This window comes from Meriones unguiculatus, chromosome 8 (genome assembly GCF_030254825.1).
Source record: "Meriones unguiculatus strain TT.TT164.6M chromosome 8, Bangor_MerUng_6.1, whole genome shotgun sequence".
NCBI lineage: Eukaryota > Metazoa > Chordata > Mammalia > Rodentia > Muridae > Meriones > Meriones unguiculatus.
In genome coordinates this window covers 92,805,257-92,826,789 of record NC_083356.1, presented here as the reverse complement: position 1 = coordinate 92,826,789, position 21,533 = coordinate 92,805,257, and the positions used below count along the sequence as shown (strand labels likewise).

Below are 21,533 nucleotides of genomic sequence, written 5' to 3'. Positions count from 1 at the left end.
GAGTTTGTTTGTTTGTTTGTTTGTTTGTTTTCATCCTTTGTAACTCTCAGTGAACTTCTCTTGTAAGAACTCCTTAATGATAATCAACAGACTGTGACGCAAGTGGGACTTCTCAGTGGCCATTCACCTCTTCTCTCCTTTTCTGCGCATAAGAAACACCTCAGAGAGTGTCTGTGTTCTGTGCATTCTTGAAACACAAACTGTCTCCCCATCCCAGTCCCAAACTTTAAACTGATCTTCCTTTAATCATCACTGGGTTCTCAGCTCCTGAGCGGGGGTACCCTCTCTCTGACTCACAGTAAAGCCGCGATATAGTACTTTTGAACTTTAAAAGCAGGTAGATTCTAACCCCAATGCATGACTCTCTATTGGCAAAACTTCAGTAATGTTGACAGGCTAATAAGGAGAATAATTCCGTGATATTTAAACTCTACCTATATGTGATGCATGTCCTCGACCAAGAAATTCATTCCAGAGTCTTAACAACAAGAGAGATATTCTAAAATAATCTTAATGTTAATGGATAAAAAAATACTATATCTTTATTTGTTAAGAAACTCAATGTATGCTTGGTAGTATAGTTTAGAGAAAGGGGGAATACAAAAGACAAGAAGCCATGCAGTCCAGGCTCAGCCCTGCTACAAGCATGGACTATGGCCATCGGGATCTTGTTTTATAAACAGAGTAGGTAATACTCACCTCTGTTTTGCCAATAATAGGAAGATACACAGAAGCAGTTTGTATTCTTTTTGTCAGATTCACATACCTTTTCTTTCCTCAGTACAAGTACAAGGAGGGCTACCGCAAACAGCTGGGCCACCACATCGGAGCCCGGAACATCAAGGATGACCCCAAGATGATGTGGTCCATCCATGTGGCCAAGATCCAGAGTGACAGGGAGTACAAGAAGGACTTTGAGAAGTGGAAGACCAAGTTCAGCAGCCCAGTGGACATGCTGGGGGTGGTGCTGGCCAAGAAGTGCCAGATCCTTGTTAGCGACATAGACTACAAGCATCCTCTACATGAATGGACCTGCCTGCCTGATCAGAATGATGTCATTCAGGCACGGAAGGCCTATGACCTGCAAAGTGATGTGAGTGGGTCTAATATTCGTCAGCTATGTGTTCAAACAGTTCAGCAGGGAAATCCTAAATTTTCAGTGTCATGAGCTCTCTGGGAAGTATGATAAAAACCCATGAACCCCTTTTCAAAACAATGTTATAAAATAAGCATTGGGCCCAAAGGAAACAATCACATTGAGAATGATTGTAAAAATATTAAACAAAAGCTGAGCTGTGGTAATATGCATACTCGTTTGTTAACACATTAAATAATTACAGCCATACATATAATAACTAGCAAAATGTAAGGACCTGAAAACACAAGAGCCACTTTTGTTGTCAGCAACAGGTATGCTGTTGCCATGCAGACACTCCCTTATTGCGGTAGTCGCTTCTTGATTTGGTTGGGCTCTGACTAAATAGTTGTTTTTTGGAAGAATTATAAAAGTAATTGTATTATAAAAATACAGGGGAAAAAAGCTCTTCAAAAACCATAAAAACAAAATGTTGCCTTTGCTTATAAGAAGAGTTTTCTCATAGATGATTACTTAAATTCAACAAACAAAATGAATTCTAAGACAAATAAAAGGCTTAGAGTAAATATAAGAAACATATGATTCAGAAGCACGTACATCAAATCATGTGAAAACACTAGTATTTGCACAAGAAACCACATTTACTCACCAGTAGTATGCACCCTGTATCTATCATGTAGCTATCTGTGATGGTCACTGTTAGCAAGATAGGAGCCCACTGTGTAATAAGAGGATTATCTCCACATGGAAAGGTATGGGACTCACTTCAGACAGCAAGCACCTTACCCCAGAAGTCAGGCGGTAATTCCCTTAATGTTATTTTGCATCACTGAAATCAAATGTGGAACAGATTTAATGGGTCTCAGAAAAAAACTGCAAATACCAGCCAACCGCAGGGACAAGGTGTTTGATCAACCATTTTAAACAATTGTAGATCTTCCTAAAATTGTACAAAAATACGATTCATTCCTATTTGTATGTGTTTAAGTCAAAGCCAGATGCCAAGATGACTAGGGTAATGTCTGAATGCTTGGCACTTTTTTTTCAGGCTGTTTACAAGGCTGACCTTGAGTGGCTGAGAGGCATCGGGTGGGTTCCCATTGGCTCTGTAGAGGTGGAAAAGGTGAAGAGAGCAGGTGAAATCCTGAGCGACAGGAAGTATCGCCAGCCTGCGGACCAGCTCAAGTTCACATGTATCACGGACACCCCAGAGATTGTCCTGGCAAAAAATAATGCCATCACCATGAGCAAGGTGGGTCCTTCCTGGTCTTCTGCCACCCGAGTCAGGCCTCCCATGGACTTGGCCTGTGAGGTGGGAGGTGGCCCCGTGAGCCAAGGAACGACAGTCGGGAAAGGGCTCACTTCTGCAGCCTCCCGCAGAATGACGTCAGGAATTCTAGCTAGCTCCCTGTGCGCTTCTGCCAGTGGCCCTCTAACCGTGTGTACAGTGAAAGCAGAGCCTGAGCTGACCTCCCTACACTATCACACATGCCCTCCTCAGCTATGACCTGTCCAGGCCTCTGGTTTTCTTGGTCTGTGTTTCATGTAACAGCCTAGTTGCCTCTTTCACTCTGCTGACTTGGGCTGTGAAAAATCCACTTCTGAAACTGAGCTGTCACTGTTGCTTGCTGCAGTATTGTGACACAAGATAGAAGATTATTTTCTGCAGAGTCCCAGCTGTCTGTTGATCCTTGACCAAATCCGTAGATCCTTAGTAGGTACATTTACACATTTTAGGTTGAATTGAACTGACATGAATTCCCCTAACCCTGCATGGATGTCTTTAGTGAGGGTGAGCCCTCAGGAGAGAATTAGAAATCCTCTCTTGGAGAGCAGATTCCAGAGTTTGCAGAATAAAACTCCACAAGCTAATTTATACAACAGCATAGCCATCAAGAAGACAATCTACTGTGACTCAAGGCGCTTTAGATATTACAATCCCTAACAGTCACCAAAAAATACCATTATCCACCTTTAAACGGGAGCGTGAAGAGTGCATGCCCTTCTCGAGAGCGCTCAGCCTACAGTTTGCAGATGTGCAATCAGATGCTCCCCCAGAGGTTCTGGGAGGAAAACCATGGTTCGCTGGGTGAAGCAAAGTCATAGTGAGACCATCATGTTGGTTGGCGGAAGCTCTCGGGCTGCTCTGCAGTGTTTCTTTGTTGCCGTGTTCTACAGTTTACCAAGGCTTTATTTGTAGTAAACTATGAGTCCTGTTTGAGAGTCACTGCAACGTTACTGGCTTCAGCAGAGGGCTTTATTCCTCCCTCTCCACAGCATTTATACACAGAGGCGTGGGATGCCGACAAAACTTCCATCCACGTCATGCCAGACACTCCCGAAATCCTGCTGGCCAAGAGCAATTCTGCCAATATCAGCCAGGTAAGAGATGTCCCCGGGTATTGTCAAAGCCTTCGTAGAGGTCGTTAAAATGCCTTTCCACCTTAACAGTGACTTCTCTGGGAGTGGTCCGTTAGGTTTTTAAAACAGCTTCATTTTCTATTGTATTTTTTTTTCTACCTAGAAACTATACACCAAGGGATGGGATGAATCAAAGATGAAGGACTATGACCTGAAAGAGGATGCCATTTCCATCAAAAGTGCCAAGGCCTCCAGGGACATTGCTAGTGATGTGAGTGCCTTCCCTCTTGACCCTGTGCTTTCCGTAGTGCTGAGCATCCCACAATTCTGCCTAGTGGACCACTCTGTAATTGCTGCTGCGTGCATCTCCCCAGACCTCTCCCGCTTGTTTCACAGAATTTTAGAATTCGAGTTGCTGCAAGGAGAGTTCTCAACGATGAGGATATCATCAATTGATATATACCAGTTACTACTGCATTTTAAATTTAATGTATTCTATATTATGTGTGTGTTTGCCTGCATGTATGTCTGTGCACCATAGGGATGTCATGCTCAAGGAGGCTAGAGGAGGGCATCAGATTCCCTAATGAGCTGCCATGTGGGTATTGGAATAACACCTGTCTTCTGGAAGAAGCGGCCAGTACTCTTTTTTTTTTTTAAGATGTATTTATTTATTACGTATACAGTATTCTGCCTATACACCAGAAGAGGGCACCAAATTTTATTATAGATGGTTATGAGCCACCATGTGGTTGCTGGGAATTGAACTCAGGACCTCTGAAAGAGTAGCCAGAGCTCTTAACCATCTCTGAGCCACCTCTGAGTTCAATTCCCAGCAACCACATGGTGGCTCATAATCATCTATAATGAGATCTGGTGCCTTTTTTATTGGTGTGCAGGCAGTACTTTTAACCGCTGAGCCATCTCTTCCGCCCAGTTATTTTCATGACAGTAGAAAAGTGTAAACGGTATACTGGGGTGTCAGAAAGATGAGGTTTGAAATTCCTGTGTGTTTCATGTGACCTAAACCTGGGATTCTGAACCTGTTTCTGGCATTTTAGTACAAATACAAGGAAGCCTATGAAAAACAGAAAGGCCACCACATTGGAGCCCAGAGCGTTGAAGATGACCCCAGGATCATGTGTGCCATGAACGCAGGAAAGATTCACAGTGACAGGGAGTACAAGAAGGAATTCCAGAAGTGGAAGACCAAGTTCAGCAGCCCAGTGGACATGCTGGGCTTGGTGCTGGCCAAGAAGTGCCAAACACTGGTCAGCGATGTGGACTACCGCAACTTCCTGCACAACTGGACTTGCCTGCCTGATCAAAATGACATCATTCAAGCGAAGAAGGCCTACGAGCTGCAGAGCAATGTACGTAACAGGAACTTAGGGGAAGAGGGAGCAAAGAGACGGGATGTTTGTTAGCTGTTCAGTCAGGGCCTCTGGGTATAGGTGTGTGGGCTACACATAGCCCAGGAAAGTATTGGTCACACTGTTGATAATGCGATGGAAAGCCCCGCCGAGACCATCTCTTTACATTTCCAAACAACGTTTTTCATGTCATCTGTAATTTCTGGCAAATCAAACAGATACAGTAAATCTGAACATTTTAAAATAGTTATCGCCAGCTCCAAAACACTAGACAGTATGTGAATCATTTACCACAGGATTGAAGCGGAATGAGCGTCAACAAAAGTTCCCTGTAAATGTCTTTCCAATTATATAATTCTTTTAAACTTTCAAATAATTATATTTGGGAATTCATAAATGCTATTAATATTCATCGTCAGTAGAAATAACTACGCTGTTACAAATCACTTTTTGTCGTCAATATTAAAACCCCTGAAGCCCGTAAGAACAAAACCTTTCTAGTGTAGAACCAACATCCCCGGTGTTTGTCCGCCTCTCTCCCCAAACCCTTGGGTTTTCGGCTAACAGAGGGTGTGTCTAACAGTCAAAACGCTTTGGTCTGATGTCTTGGCAGAATGTGTATAAAGCAGACCTGGAGTGGCTGCGTGGCATTGGCTGGATGCCAGAAGGCTCTGTGGAGCTCACCCGAGTGAAGGGCGCTCAAGACCTCGTGAATGAAAGACTGTACAGGACTCGGCCGGAAGCCTTGAAGTTCACCTCCATCGTGGACACTCCAGAAGTTGTCCTGGCAAAAGCCAATTCTCTGCAAATGAGTGAGGTAAGAGCTCCCCCCGCTACTGAGCTCTTGCGTTTCTGGACGCAGTGTTCTGATGAGGGCAGGTAAATCTGAGAAAAATCGACTGTTCTCTTCAAAGGATTCCACTGAGGGGTAAGTCTGAGGGTCTCTTGACTCTCTGAATGCAGTCACACCGAAGGCAGAACTCTGGCAGGGGGAATGTGTCTTTCCTTTCTCACAGGGGCGCTGAAGAACTACCCTGGAGAAATCACTCCATAGCAATTCAATAGTATTTAACCCTTACTAGTACTAAGGCATGCAACATAATACTACATAATAGCATTGCGTGAGTCAAGATTCCCTAGAGAAACAGGTCCAGCGGGACCTATCTATAAATGTATACGTAGAAAGAGAATGACAAGCTTAGGAAACTGGCTCATGTGACGAGGCAGGCTGGCAGTTCTAGAATCTGCAAGATAGATTAGACTGGAGACCCCGGGGTAGGACAGCTCAGTATCATGGGTGGTCTGCTGACAGAATTCCCTCTGGAGGGGGAAGCGGGAGTATTATAGCCTTCAGCTGGTAGATAAGGCCCCTTCACACAATGGGGGGCACTTTGTGTTATTTGAAGTCTCCTGAGTAATGTCAAGCTCTGTGTCTGAATATTGAAATTAGAGCATCAAATTGGCCATTATACACACATACAGCAACATTTGACTTTAAATACAATTGTTGCCAAGTCTTGAGGTTTCAGATATCTACTCTCAGCTGCTGAGTTAAAGTGATATTTCCTTTTTGTCCACAGAGGCTGTATCAGGAAGCCTGGAATAAAGATAAAACCAACATCAACATTCCCTTGGACACGCCAACCATGCTGCAGGCCCAGATCAATGCCTTGCAGATTAGCAATGTAAGCAGAATAAGAATTGAGTGCAAAGCCTTTATCGTCTAGCTGATGAGCATTGTGTATGGCTTTGGTGTGCTAGAATTTTTTTTTTTAGATTTTTTTTTCTTTTGCATCCATGGGTAAAAGTTCTGTCTTCCAAGAGGATAGCCTAGCTGCTTGGCTGAGGGTATCAACTAAAGTGTTCTCCCTTCAGCCTTGCAACCATCTTCCCAGAGCCGATGTCTGCTGCTTAGGTCCTTATGTATTCCTGGAAATACTCTAGTCAAACACCTCCAGGCTCGACATCAAAGGTCTTCTGATAATACCTTTCTGTTTGACATTCCAAAGTCAAGTGATTGACAAGGGAAATCTTTAATTACATTCAAAGAGCAAGAGATAATGGCACATTCCTTCATCAAAAAACTTTAATCCCAGTTCTTGTGAGACAGGTAGAAGTGGATGGGTCTTTGTGAGTTTGACATCAGCCTAGTCTTCAGCGCAAGTTCCAGGACAACCAGGGACTTGGAGAAACCCTGTCTAGAAAAGATCAGAAAAAGGAAGGGAGGGAGGGAGGGAGGGAGGGAGAGAGGAAGGAAGGAAGGAAGGAAAGAAGGAAGGAAGGAAGAAGGAAGGAAGGAAGGAAGGAAGGAAGGAAGGAAGGAAGGAAGGAAGGAAGGAAGGAAGGAAGGAAGGAAGGCAGGCAGACACAGAGACAGAAAAAAAATAAAAATAAAGAAAAAAATTCTAAAGAACAAAGGGGCAAAATTAAAAGACAACCTTAGCAGGTCATTCTGGACCATAATAAAGCATCTGTCTTCATCATTTGTTCTGAAATCTCCATGTTCTGGGGCAGGGGAATATTTTCAACCACACACCAAATTGTGAGGACAGTAAATGTTCAGTCATTGGTACCAGTAGATGCTTAGCTTTAAATTTTCCATCAGAGGTCTCCTCTGCTGCAAAGTAAATATCTAACAGCAAAGGGCCTCAGAGATGAAGGTCTTCCTTACCCTGCTTTTACATTATGGCTTATGAAGTCTGCTGTGCCTGCTAGGAGTCTGTTTTCATTTTCTAAACAAACCTGTGTTCTGGCTCCCTAGAAACTCTACCAAAAAGACTGGGATGAAGCCAAGCAGAAAGGCTACGACTTAAGAGCAGATGCCATTGAGATCAAGCATGCCAAAGCCTCCAGAGAGATTGCCAGTGAGGTAACTTCCTTCTGTTAGCTTTGGGGGTTTCTCTTCCATAAAGCAAAGACTATTTCAAGACTGTTTTTTTTTTATACTCCATGCAAACAATTGTGTTTTGTCTTGTGCTGCAGACATTCTCTACTTGAAATATTAAAAGGAATGAAAGTGTTACAATTAAAATAAGTGTGTAAAAGATATCACTTTTGCATTGTTAATCAGTAACAACAAAATATCACTTTTAAATTTTGGGATGAAAACTCAGAAACCACTACAATGTCACTTTATCCCTAAATATTTCTGGCATTCTCCACAATATAAATGATAGTCATTCTGCACAACACTTAAGACTGAAATCATATTTTATGTTAGAGGCTTATGCATAACTTTTCAGCAATGTTTTTACGTTTGCTTCTTGCTAATTTAAAGTTCACCAGCAGTAATGGGATTCTCTTCCTTAAACACTCCTTTCTTAAGATGAGTGTGGTGGTACATGCTTTAATCCCAGAAGTAGAGGCAGGTGGAATTGAGTTCAAGGCCAGCCTCGCCCACAGAGTGAGTTCCAGAACAGCCAGGACTACACAGAGAAACCTTGTCTCAAAAACAAGCCAGCCAAAACAACTACATCTCACCCCTTCTTTCTTTCTCTGGTCCCCCTCTTCGCCTTATCTATTCACATATCAGCTTCATCCTCCTCCTCCTCAGTCCTCATTTTCACCTCTTATCCACCAGTACCCACACCTTAATTCCAGTTTCCTCCCTTTGATCCAAATGTTTCCAGGTTATCCAAACACAAGAAAGAAAAGGGCATCATCTCTCTCCAAAGTTTATCAGATTAAAGCTCCCATCTGAAGACTTATTGTCTTCAGAAACCTATTGCTTGAAACCAGTGATCTTGCTTTATGAAAAAAAAAAAATGTGTATTTCATCTCACCTCTAAAGTCAAGCCTTCCCTCGGGCCCCTTCCATGCTGTGGGGTCTATATGACTGAACCCTCCACCTACCCAGCAACCATATCACTTACACAGTGCCGTCTTTTTTTTGAATTGTGGGATATCATAGGATCTATTGCACAGCAACTCTGTGAGAATTAACTGTGATTATAACTACCACTGTTTAGCTATTTTAGAATTTTTTAAAAATCTCATCTGTTTAGTATGGATAAACCTTATACATCTGAAGCTCTCAGCAGTATGTCTGGCAAACAGTGATTGCTCAGAAATGTTAGGTTTTGGGTTCTTTTGGTTTTTTTTTTTAACATAATTTTAATTCATCATAGTGTTTTCTTCCTGATCTGTTCATCAGTCTAAAGTATTCCTGATGTCTTTTAAACTGAAATATATAATGGCTTCCAGTGTTGAGCCAATTTGCATTAAGATTAAAATTCTGAAATCACGTAAAGAAAAATATCAATAAATGATTTGTCTTTTTCTGCTCCCCCCCCCAAAAAAAAATTTTCTTTTAGTACAAATACAAAGAAGGTTACAGAAAGCAGCTCGGACACCATGTGGGTTTCCGCAGCCTGCAAGATGACCCCAAGCTGGTATGGTCTATACACGCTGCTAAGATCCAGAGTGACAGGGAATACAAGAAAGCCTACGAGAAGTCTAAAGGGATTTACAACACACCCCTGGACATGATGTCAATCGTTCAAGCCAAGAAATGCCAAGTCCTGGTCAGCGACGTTGATTATCGCAATTACCTGCACCAGTGGACGTGCCTGCCGGACCAGAATGACGTGATCCAGGCTAAGAAAGCCTACGAGCTGCAGAGCGACGTGAGTGTGCCGCAGCCCGCAGGGAGGTGGATGCGTGGGCTTAATCATAGCAAACGCTCCAGAGGCCTCGTTTAGACAGCAGTCTTAATGTGGCCTAGGGCGTTCTGCGCAGTCCATGGTAACAATAGAAGCTGTTCTGACGTTTTCTCTCTTAGGAAGGACGGTAGCAGGAAGCTATTCACCAAGATTAAAAAAAAAAAAAAATCAGTCTTATTCTGTGTAATTAAGTAGAAAATTTCAGTTCCCCTGTTCTGACCTCTGCATGATCAGACATCTAAATTTCAAAAACCGATAAAAGCATAAGGCAATACTGGTTTAACTTAGTTGACACACGTAGGAAATGGTATAGAGGTGTTTTCTTACTATGTATACATCTAAAGCCTCCTTCCCTACTATCCCCACAGCTGTTATTCCCAGTGGCTCATGAAAGACCCACATCAGGTAGCAGGCACAAAAACTGAGCCTAATGTAAAAACAAAAACTGTGTGCCATCCCCATCCATCGCTTCGCCCACTGCGGTCTGTCCTTCCACCGAGGGCCACGCCTTTGTGAGCTGTGCTCCAATTACCACAGGAGCCCAGGAACTTCTCCTAGGGATGGGTGCCAGAGAGACCACACAGAGAGATTCAAGTGTGACCCGGATGCCACTTGACTGACTTAGGTAGGGGTTAGGTGTGGTCTTCACGCACCGGCTAACCCGAGCCTTCCTGTCCCATGTCCTTCTGCTCCATACAGAATGTGTACAAGTCAGACCTGGAATGGATGAAGGGTATCGGATGGTTGACAGAGGGTTCCGTGGACGTGGTGAGGGTGAAGAACGCTCAGAATCTTTTGAATGAACGGTTGTATCGTATCAAGCCCGAGGCCTACAAATTCACCAGCATTGTGGACACCCCGGAAGTGATCCTGGCGAAGACTAACGCCCTGCAAATCAGTGAGGTGAGCTGCTGTGGCTATGTTTCCGAGACAAATCTCAGTCAAGGAGAATTCGGATTGTGAACTTCAAATTGCCAAGATCACAGGAAGTAAGATCTGGGGCACAGCTGAGTCCAGACCGTCAGAGTCAGCCATCTCTGTATTTGATAGATCTTAGGTCAGATCAGCAGGGACCAGACTCTGACACACATTCTAATTGCTTTTGAAGACGCAAGCTGAAATGCTACTTAATGCTATAATCACAAAACTGCCACTTATTTGTGGTTATTTACCCATGACTTAGGATGACAAGTCCGGGGCCGGCCCATCCTGAGGCATGACAGTTATTTTGATTAAGAAAGCAAAGTCCTAATTGGCATTGTAGGTTATCAGGATTTCTAGACCTAAGAGGCACCCTGGTGTCATAATTGGACGAGAAATTTTTACCACCATATTAAAAATTATATTGCACCGGATATGAATTATTCACAAAGCCATTCGGTGTTTGTAAATAAAAATTACAAAATATATGTAGGGAACACCCAACGCTAACCTTTAACTTGAAACGTTATTCATGTGGTAAGTGACGTCCTAATCTGCCATACTGTCACTCTTTGCACTTGCCAGCCGCTGTACCGTGACGCCTGGGACAAAGAGAAGGCAAACGTGACCATTCCGGCCGACACACCAATAATGCTTCAGTCCAAACTGAATGCCATCCAGATCAGCAATGTAAGGCTCGGCAGTATTGGCTTCTCTGAACTCTGTCTACCAAACCTTTCCTCAACGTATACCACAAAAGTTAGGCAAAAAGCATGGCCTAGTCTTTAAGACACTGGTAATTTGTATGTATCTCCGCTTTTTTATAGTGTAGAGATATATCTTTGTTGGAAAGGAAAAGGCAACAGTTTCCTCAAAAAATAAAATGTAATATAACCTAAAGTTATTTGTATAATAATGCTTGGTTTTCATTTTTCAATGTACCATCATTGTTTTTGTTTTTTCTCTAAAAGCTAACAAAGGCATAGTTTTGTGATTGTTTTTTAATATGGCTTACTGCCTCTGAAATTTCGGTCATAAAAAAAAGTATTGGAGATTCATTTACTACGAATCATTGAAAATGTAAGTGAAATCAAAGTCAGTATGAAACTAGCCTTTCCTACTACTCTAGAAGAGATTTATGTTCAGCAGAACTGTTAGCAGTAGTTCATTTTTTTTTAATAGCCAGTAATGTGGTACTTTATTGTCACTATAAACGCATGTGCTGCTAATAGCTATGCTTGAGCCAGAATGCTGATTCAGCAGCTCCCTCTTCTGACTTACGGTGGCATTGCAATCCCCGTTTGCAGAAACAGTATCAGAAGGCTTGGGATGATGTCAAGATGACCGGTTACGACATACGTGCAGATGCCATCGGAATCCAGCACGCCAAGGCCTCTCGGGATATTGCCAGTGACGTAAGTGACCCTCCCTGTCCAGCTTCAGCAAACACTGACTTGTCGACACTTAGAAAGTTTGACTTAATTCCTCAGGAATTATGTTAGGAGAAGAATGTCAGTATTTTTTTTTTAGTATATTGTTTTAAAATTCCAAATTCCAGAACAACTTGCACAGTGATTTGAGACCGTTCCTGTGACTTCACTTAGTTCTACAATTCTTATATTTATGGACAAATTTTTTTCCTCCATCCCCAAGACTTCTCAGCATCAGTTAATTTACAAGAACACACGTTTGTTGGGTTAATGTACATAGAAAATGTTATTATCCCGAAGTGTGACACACATACTACTTGTGGTTCCCGAGATAATTGTAGGCAAATACAGGGATAAGTATTTTTTAAACACTGTAAGTTATTTTCATATAACAGGCATGCTCGTTATCCTCCATTTCTATGTTATACATTTAAAACTCATTTTAAAAAATAAGTTTACAATTTCAGGATAACCTTAAGCCATTGATGTCATTTAAAGTGATTGGTTGGGAGTACAGGGTTGTGGCTATTTATAATAAGACATCTGAAGGTAGCAAACAGCTCCCAGGGTCTGGAGAACACAGACAATGAAGAAAAAAAAGAGAAAGTTACAGCATGAACTTAGAGATAAATAGCATCTAAAATAAAGGTGACCCAAGGGAGGTGGGATGGCTGTCAATGGGAAGATGTTGTCTGTGGGAAAAGCAAGTGTGGGAAACCTGATCTTCCTTCTTGTGCCCGCGTTCCCCAGTATCTGTACAAAACTGCTTATGAGAAGCAGAAAGGCCATTACATCGGGTGTCCCAGTGCCAAGGAAGACCCGAAACTGGTTTGGGCAGCGAACGTGTTGAAGATGCAAAATGACAGGCTGTACAAAAAAGCTTACAATGACCACAAGGCCAAGATCTCCATCCCAGTAGACATGGTATCCATCAACGCTGCCAAAGAGGGCCAGGCATTAGCAAGCAATGTTGACTACCGCCAGTACCTGCACCAGTGGTCTTGCTTTCCCGACCAGAACGATGTGATCCAAGCCAGGAAAGCTTATGACCTGCAGAGCGATGTAAGTGTCCCCGGGAAGAAAGCCTTCCATGGCTCGGCATGCTGACTCCTGTCAATTTTCTAGAAAGCCTTACTGACTGACTATGTTATGGCTAGATTTGTTCAGGAGGTTCTAATGTTCATTGACAAGGTGCTACCAGAATTTTTCTGGACACTTGTTGAGGTATTTAACACTTACAGTTTGTTCAGTGTGAGACTATCCATGGCCCATTAGTTGTATTGTTGAAGAACACAGGGATGTCTTCCTTGGAACTAATTTCAAAGGTTAGGGATGTGCTTTGAACTCACTTATTTTCCTGAAATGGAATGTTCTTGACATTGGTGTGTTTATCTTAGCCAAGATATTTTTAGATGTATGCTAACTCAGTTTTTCTAAAATTATGGATTCTATAAGGTTGTGTGTTTCCTTTTTTAAAAATAAGTTACTTGTTTATTTTATGTGTATGTGTATTTTGTCTGCATGCATGTCTGCACACCATGTGTGTGCCTGGTGCCCATAGGGGCATTGGGACTGGTGTTATATGGTTGTGAACTGCCATGTGGGTGCTGGAATTGAACTTGGTTCCCCTGGAAGAGCAGCCAATGTTCTTAAGCACTGCCCCGTCTTTCCAGCCAAGGTCATGTATTTCTTGTGTAAAATGGATGTCTTCCTTTTTAATTTTCTGAACTTGGTTTCCTTATTCTTCAAGAGATGCTTATTAAATATTGAATGAACTATGAAAGGTGCTATGCCTATAACGACTTGAGTTGCCCGCTGGCAGATGCAATCCAGTTTCAGCATAAACTGCATTAGTATGTTGAGGCACATACTTAAATCACATTCTTTAAAAATGGGACATGGAAACATGAGTTCTGTGGCTGTCTTATTTTAAGCCCTGCAGTGTGTGACGCCACCCTTCTTTGAGATTTTCTAGTATTTTCATTCTCTTATTCCCATTTTAGCTTGGCATTTGTGTCCCGTAACTAGTTATTAAAATATCACTTCTAGCCAATGGCTTTTTTTTTATTAATTGCTGGTGTTTTAACAATAGAACAGTTTTTAATCTGCTTAACTTTTATATGTGGGGAGATAATCAAGGATGTGCCAGATCCCAGTTGAAAGAGAGGGACTAACTTAGATTAAAAAAAACCTCAATCAAGGCCAAAACTGTGCAGTTGGTTTTGATTTCTTAATTATCCTTCTAAAAATACTTATTAACTATGCCGTGTGCCAGGCATTGTATTAGCACAAAAGACGGGATGGCAAATAAGGAAGAAAGATCAAGATGTGGCCCCTCGTGTGAGGGAGTCCACAGTGATACAGAGAAACATGTTGATGAAAGAATACCAGGAAAAAATGGAATGGCCGAGAAAGTGTGGTCCGCGGCACTATGAAAAGAGAAGCAAGACATTCCTTGGAAGAAGTGTCGCTTTAGCGGGCTTATCCTGGTGAAGGGGGGACACAGAAACATTCAGGGACAGCTGGTGTGATCATCCAGAGGGAATGGATGAGAGGCAGTCAGAAGAGTAGGTGGTGACTAGTACCAGATGAGGGTCCATCTTTGGTCTTTATCCCAAGACCAGTGGGAACTCTAGGAGGGGCATTCGGTGATGCCACGTTTGAATGGAGGACTTTGTATGGCTTCCTTATTTCATTGCCGCAATGAGAAAGAGACAACACTGCTTCTGCTTAACTGTGCCCTCTCCCCCAGGCCATCTACAAGGCTGACTTGGAATGGCTGCGTGGCATTGGCTGGATGCCAGAGGGGTCTCCTGAAGTACTCAGAGTCAAAAATGCCCAGGAGATCCTGTGCGACAGCGTCTATCGGACCCCCGTGGTGAAGCTCAAGTACACAAGTATTGTGGATACACCCGAAGTTGTCCTTGCTAAGTCAAATGCTGAAAATATTAGTATTGTGAGTCACTACTGGTTTTTTTATGTCTTGAAATTGAATTTGAGCTATGAATGATAACTAATAATTACTTTGATCAACTGATTTCTGTTATTTTGTTGTTGTTGTCCTTCCATAGCCAAAATACAGAGAAGTTTGGGACAAAGATAAAACTTCCATCCACATAATGCCAGACACACCTGAGATTAATCTTGCTCGAGCAAATGCTCTTAACGTGAGCAATGTAAGTATCTGTCTTGTTCAAAAGTCAGCCAGCTGGTGCCTCTCCACGACAAGGGTGTATCTGTGTAGCCAAGGAGGGGAGGACTCATTGCTGCCAGCACTTGGCCAAGAGTAAGGAGCAGAGCAGATCCCTGGCCCCAAAGCCTAGTAACCAAGCCAGTTACAAGTGAGCCAATAGCCACAGGACAAAAGGGAGAAGAGACTAAGAACAAGGGAGAGGAATGAATAAAGAAATGCACAGGATAGGAAAGGGAGGGAATGCCAGACTCAGACTCAAAGTACTAATTATTGGCAAAAATATATGGGTTAATTGCAAAACCTAGATTGTGGGAGATTTCTTAGGAAAATAGAAATTACCAAAATATTGACTCTGGAAAAATATAGAAAACACATAGCAACAAAAAAGAGATTTATTAGCTGCTTTGTCATCTAGTGCCAAGGTCCTTCTGACCATTTCATAGCATGCCAATCAACTACTGTGGAACCTAATCAAAAATGCTGTCATGGGCACCAAAACTTGTTACAGATTGCTTCTCATATGAAGACTGCTGAGCAATAAGAAGAGAGAAAACTGTAAGATGTTAACAAATCAAACTCAGCAGCACATTGAAATGATCAGATGGGAGCAAGGGGCAGGCATAACAGGGGTTCCATACCAGAAACCTAAAGACAGAGCAACACATGAAAAAAAAATGTGCACTTTATTATATTTTAAAAGATGTGACAAAATCCAATATCCATCCTTGTTCTTTAAGAAAATCCTAGTAAAAAGGAATAAATTAAGATAATTTGGATGTGACATTAAAAATCCATCTGAGAGCAAAGGCTGGTTTATCCTCTTTGAGCCTCTGATTTAAGTCAAGACTGAAGTGGAAATGTCCACTCACAGCAGGAGTTTGACATTTAACTGGCTGAGCAACTAAGCCTTTCGTTGAAGAGGAATGAGAAATGAAAGAGGCAAAATTATGCTCCGCAGAAGTTGTATTAAGCCTCCAAGAGAACAGGAAGAGCCCACTAGCCAGTGAGCAAGATTCACATTTGTGGCTAGGTACACACCTCAAGAGAAGGGTATGACAGATGCCACAAGATCCCAGGAGCTGCCTGTGGGTACACTAGGTATGACCCATTTAAAAAAAAAAAAAAAAAAAGAGGTAGCTAATGCAGTCTTTCCAGTTTAGAATCTCACATTTATTTTCAGAATAAATAAATAAATAAATCTTTGTGAGGGGGTGAGCCAGCTAAGCAAAGATTCCTCGCGGTGTGGCCAGCTCTGTCAGTCCTGCTGCAGTAGGCGAATTTTCTGGAACGTGGAGTGTAGGATGCTCATGAGTGTCTCAGGAGCTGGAGGTCCAGAATCAGTGTCACAGTGTAAGACACTCTTGCGGAATTTCTTCACCACAGCAAAGATGCTTCTTCCATTCATAGTCGTGTCATAGTCGAATTCATCGTCATTTTTGAAGAGTTGTAGGAAGTCACATATGCTTGTTTTTAAATGATAAATGTCTCAGCCGAAATACTAGAACTCTGCCATTAATACCATGGTGGCAAAATTAGCACAGCACTCAAAAGTACGCTAAAGGCAAAAGCATTAACTCTGGAGAGTAACGACAGTGGTTCGTTTTACAGAGAGGATCAAATAGCTCCTTGCAGTGCAAACCACAATGCGCGTTTTTCTTTGCACGTGACATTACTCTCATTGCAACTGATAAGTTCTGCTACGCACAGCTGCTCCCATCATTTAGGACATTGGTCCTCCACCTGTGGGTTGTGCTCCCTTTGTGGGTCGCGTATCAAATAGCTCGCATGTCAGGTATTTACATTACGATTCACAACAGTAGCAAAATTACAGCTCTGAAGTAGCAACAAAATAATTTCATGGTTGGGGGTCACCACATGGGGAACTGTATTAAGGGGTTGCAGCATTAGGAAGGTTGAGATTCACTGATTTAGAAAACATGACTTTTACAGAGCAGTTGTATGCAATTTTATGGATAGCAAAGCAAGTTTAGTTTAAAGGGACTCAAACTAACTACATGAGTAAAATAGAGTGGGTGTTGTTGTTGAGGTAGATAGGGAAGCTGAAACTTTTAAATGCTTGGGAATCTGTCCATGTTCCCAAAGTTATTAGGTGAAGAAATTAGATCTTGTGCCTGGGTTTATTTTAGTTCATTGAAAGAAATGTGTTTGATCTCATAAGCAAGAAAGAATAAAAATGTAGTATGACAATAAATTAGAAAAGCTAAAGATAAAATAAGGTTAAAGGTATTATGGCAACTTAGTTACATGAAGTATGCTCTAGAGTAGTATATTTGAATATGGAGGACACTTTCTCTCTTTGAAGAAAGCCAGGCAATTATTAAACCAGACCCACCTAAAATTTACACACACAATAATCTTAAGTAAAAATCCATTCAACACTTAACCATACTTAGAAATATAAAATTCACCTAAGGACTCATCATTCAGATATGGCAAAATTGTGACACTGCCAACAGTTACAACCCTATCGCAGTGGAAGTCCCCGTGGTGATAGGCAGAATTTTTAAATTATGTGTCTAAATTACTGTTGTTTCCGAATCTTTCTACCGTGGTCAAAACAAAATGTAGCCATGAAAATATGTGTAATGCATGCGTGTCTCAGGCGCTTACTGGCCAAATGGCATAATTTTTGATATATCACATTTCTTAGCATGCAATGAGAGACTCTTAACTTTGCTGTGATCTTTTACGATAATTCTAGTCATCTGAGTTTAAAGATGAAAATTAAGACCTTGGAGGGAGTGATAAGTTATTACTTTATTTCACTTGTTTTTAGCAACAAAAACATAGCTATTATGTCCAATTGTACTTTATCAGAAGATTGGCATCTTTGAACAATATGTATCAGAGGGCACACTATGATCCATCAGCCATAGAAGAGTTATTGGAAAGAAAAAAACTCAAAAAGGCAAAACATTTGTAATTGTAAAAACAGCAAAATTGAGCTGAACATACTTATCCCAATGCTATCTACATTGACACGAAGAAAATGAAAAGGAAACAGGCTTTGGATAGCTACATGAAGGCAGCGATTCAAGGGTACTCATTGCATCCGGGTCATTGACTATAGATAGTATTTCATGTTCCAGAACAATGATGTAGACGAAAAATTTTTTTTCCTTTTCTCCTCTTCAGAAACTCTACCGTGAGGGGTGGGATGAAGTCAAGATGAGCTGTGATGTCCGGCTGGATGCCATCCCTATCCAGGCTGCCAAGGCTTCCAGGGAGATTGCTAGTGATGTAAGTGGGCCTTTTATTCCTCCAGGGTTTTTTTGTTGTTGTTGTTGTTTTTTGTTGTTTGTTTTTAAGAAAATTCTCTGCATGCATTGGAGGGCACACTGTGATCCATCTGCTCTTATTGTTGTTTGTTTGTTTGCTTGTTTAATCTCCAGTATAAATACAAGCTTGACCATGAGAAGCAGAAGGGACACTATGTGGGCACCCTCACAGCCAGGGATGACAACAAGATCCGGTGGGCCCTCATCGCTGGCAAGATTCAGAATGAAAGGGAGTACAGGCTACAGTGGGGCAAATGGAAGACCAAGTTCCAAAGCCCTGTGGACATGCTTTCCATACTGCATTCTAAAAAGTGCCAGACGCTGGTCAGCGACATCGACTATCGCAATTACCTACACGAGTGGACGTGCATGCCGGACCAGAATGATGTGATTCAGGCCAAGAAAGCCTATGAGCTGCAGAGCGACGTGAGTGGCCTGCCCTGTGCTGTCTTCCCCTGACTCCCAGAAAGTTTACGACATTAAGAACCTTTGTCAGAATTATATGTCTTTACATGGTCAAGAGCCTGATGGCAGGTAGGCCTTGCAGTATGGTGTCAGGATCAGCAACGCCAGGAAGGATCTAACTTCATGTGACGAAATAAATGGAGGTGTAAATGAGAGTAGGTCTGGATGGAAGGACCAAAAAAGTCTATGTGGAAAATCAGGTTTGTGGTAGTGAAATCTATGATTCCAGCGCTTGGTAGTCTGAGGCAAGAGAGCTACAGCAAATTCAAGGCCAGCTTGGTTTAAATAGACCAAGGCCAGCACAAGAGCTGCAGAGTTAGATCTGGTGTGGGGAGGGAGGGGATGAATTCCTATGTAAAACTATTGTCCAGAGCATTTAGATAACAATCAGGGTTTATAGAAATGAACTATTGGTAGTTCACACACCGCATCTAGGCATCAGTACGCTTTTTCAATTGATACAATTGTTCAGAGATCTTGAATTAAGTTGTCAAAATTTCAAATCGGGAAAAAACAATTTTTTTGCAAGTTGAAGACTTCCTATTTCTCTTGAAAATTCTGAGCATGAAGCTCTAGACAGGCAACTGAAGCCTGCAGCTGAATTGAAGCTAAGTCATATGAGATAGAAGGAATGTCCTCCAGCTGCGCCTGCCTGGCCTGGCTGCTTCTGTTACATCTCCTGCCTGGCTGCTTGAGTACATCCTCCAGTGCTTCTACACTGTTTACATCGTGTTTCTACTTCAGACCAGGAATTAGACGTAGTAAACCACTTATGGCCTTGTTTTCACAGGCTGTTTACAAGGCTGACTTGGAATGGTTACGTGGAATTGGATGGATGCCAAATGATTCTGTCTCTGTTAATCATGCCAAACACGCTGCAGACATCTTCAGTGAGGTACTCCAACTCTGCCCGAATATTCTGTACATTTCCTTAGAAAATGAGCAAGCGATATGTGCCAAAATGCAGTCACCTTAGGTCAGCATTTCGACTGTTTTTCATTGCTGAAATTTAAGCCAGACAGTTTCCAAAATGTACTGTTCCTGTCATACTTTGGAACCATATCCCTGACAGCATGCAGCATATTCACTGATGCATAGAATAGCACAAATGGAAAATTTCTTTTGCCAACAACAGCAATATTCCCTTGGAAAAAAAATGGAATATCATGATACAAATAATGATGAGACCTTGGGAGCTGAGCAGTCGTGCAACTTTTAAATCTGTGAGGCCCTGGATTCAAACCCCAATATTGAAAAAAAAAAAACAAAAAAAAAAAAAACAATCTGGAGGTAGTATAACAGGACAACCTGGTTATTTAAAAAACAGAATGCTAAATCGCCAAGAAAATACCATTTACTGATAGTACTTTATGCCTTTCATGGAGAACCCTTAATTTAGTGTCTCTCAGCTCACACATCCAGTGACAATGGCTGACAGATCTCTCTCTTCCTTGAAGAAAAAATATCGCACAAAGATAGAAACTCTCAACTTTACGCCCGTGGATGACAGAGTGGATTATGTGACGGCGAAACAAAGCAGTGAGATCCGAGATGATGTAAGTATATGACTGTCGTAAAAATCACACAGCCATGCAGAGACCGTGGCCAAAACTTTCCTGCCTCTTGCAGTCATTGAGCTAATCTAATATTTTCATCCCCAAAATTATCTACGCTAGCAGTGGCTGGACAACTGAGAGATTTCTTAACGTCAAGTCATTTTTTCCCCCGATGGCTCTCACCCCTAGATTAAATATCGGAAAGACTGGAATGCCATCAAATCAAAGTATACCCTTACGGAAACTCCACTGCTGCACACTGCCCAGGAGGCTGCCCGGATCCTGGACCAGGTAAGAAATCGTGCAGATGCCTTGTGCTCAGAGCTGGACAAACTGGAACAGGTCTGCCGGAGATTTACATGCGGGACGCCGTCTTCCCCTGACTCCTCATTCAACCCCTATTGTGGTGCTTTGTCTTTTAGTACCTCTACAAGGAAGGCTGGGAGAAACAGAAAGCCACAGGCTACATTCTGCCGCCTGATGCTGTGCCGTTTGTCCACGCCCATCACTCCAGTGATGTTCAGAGTGAGGTAATTCATCCCAATGTGACTGTACCCTTTAGAGGCTGTCACTGCATCTCTTCCCTGAAAGAGATGCAGGTTGTAAAACATAGATGTCAGGTTGAGGATACTCTCTCTGTGTGCTAGGCATAGCTGTGCTTGCTGAGGGCTGAAATAGTCCCTCCCTTTTCACTTAGGTTTTGGGCTTGTTTTTGCTTGTTTGTTTCTTGTATCTTCTGGCTGCTATAAAATCTGTAGGCTCCCAGGGCTGGAGAGATGGCTCAGAGACTAAGAGCAATGGTCATTCTTCCCAGGAAGGTCCTGAGTTCAATTCCCAGCAACCACATGGTGGCTCATAGCCATCTGTGAGAACTGGTGCCCTTTTCTGGCCTGCAAGGCACAAATGCAGACTGAATACCGTATAAATAATAAATAAATAAATCTTCTTTAAAAAATCTGCAGGCCCCCAAATAAAGGAATAGCCATAATTAGACAACAAGGAGATGGGTGTTTTTTTATGGCTGTTTAAGCCAGGTGTTACCACACAAACCTGTAACTGCAGAACTTAGAAGGTGGAGGCATGAGGATCAGGAGTTCAAGGCCACCTTCAACTATGTATGAAGGCCATCCTCCACTGGGTGAGCTGGGAAATCGTCTAAAAAAGCAGCAATAGCAAGT

The 21,533-nt window shown here is 42.2% G+C and overlaps 1 protein-coding gene across 2 annotated transcripts in view; it reads left to right on the top strand.

The window, feature by feature from the left end:
• The window catches only part of Neb (nebulin), a 192,595-nt gene that overhangs the window by 102,561 nt on the left and 68,501 nt on the right, over positions 1-21,533 (top strand). The window contains exons 75-91 of one of the 2 annotated variants that reach the window (XM_060390153.1): positions 782-1,093; positions 2,145-2,348; positions 3,374-3,478; positions 3,621-3,728; positions 4,519-4,830; positions 5,444-5,647; positions 6,411-6,515; positions 7,592-7,699; positions 9,144-9,455; positions 14,595-14,798; positions 14,914-15,018; positions 18,192-18,296; positions 18,449-18,760; positions 19,590-19,694; positions 20,257-20,355; positions 20,545-20,646; positions 20,778-20,885. In XM_060390153.1, coding sequence (XP_060246136.1) covers positions 782-1,093; positions 2,145-2,348; positions 3,374-3,478; positions 3,621-3,728; positions 4,519-4,830; positions 5,444-5,647; positions 6,411-6,515; positions 7,592-7,699; positions 9,144-9,455; positions 14,595-14,798; positions 14,914-15,018; positions 18,192-18,296; positions 18,449-18,760; positions 19,590-19,694; positions 20,257-20,355; positions 20,545-20,646; positions 20,778-20,885 — 2,910 coding nt within the window. The remainder of the gene's footprint in view (positions 1-781; positions 1,094-2,144; positions 2,349-3,373; positions 3,479-3,620; positions 3,729-4,518; positions 4,831-5,443; positions 5,648-6,410; positions 6,516-7,591; positions 7,700-9,143; positions 9,456-14,594; positions 14,799-14,913; positions 15,019-18,191; positions 18,297-18,448; positions 18,761-19,589; positions 19,695-20,256; positions 20,356-20,544; positions 20,647-20,777; positions 20,886-21,533) is intronic. The other variant, XM_060390154.1, reaches the window with a different exon arrangement.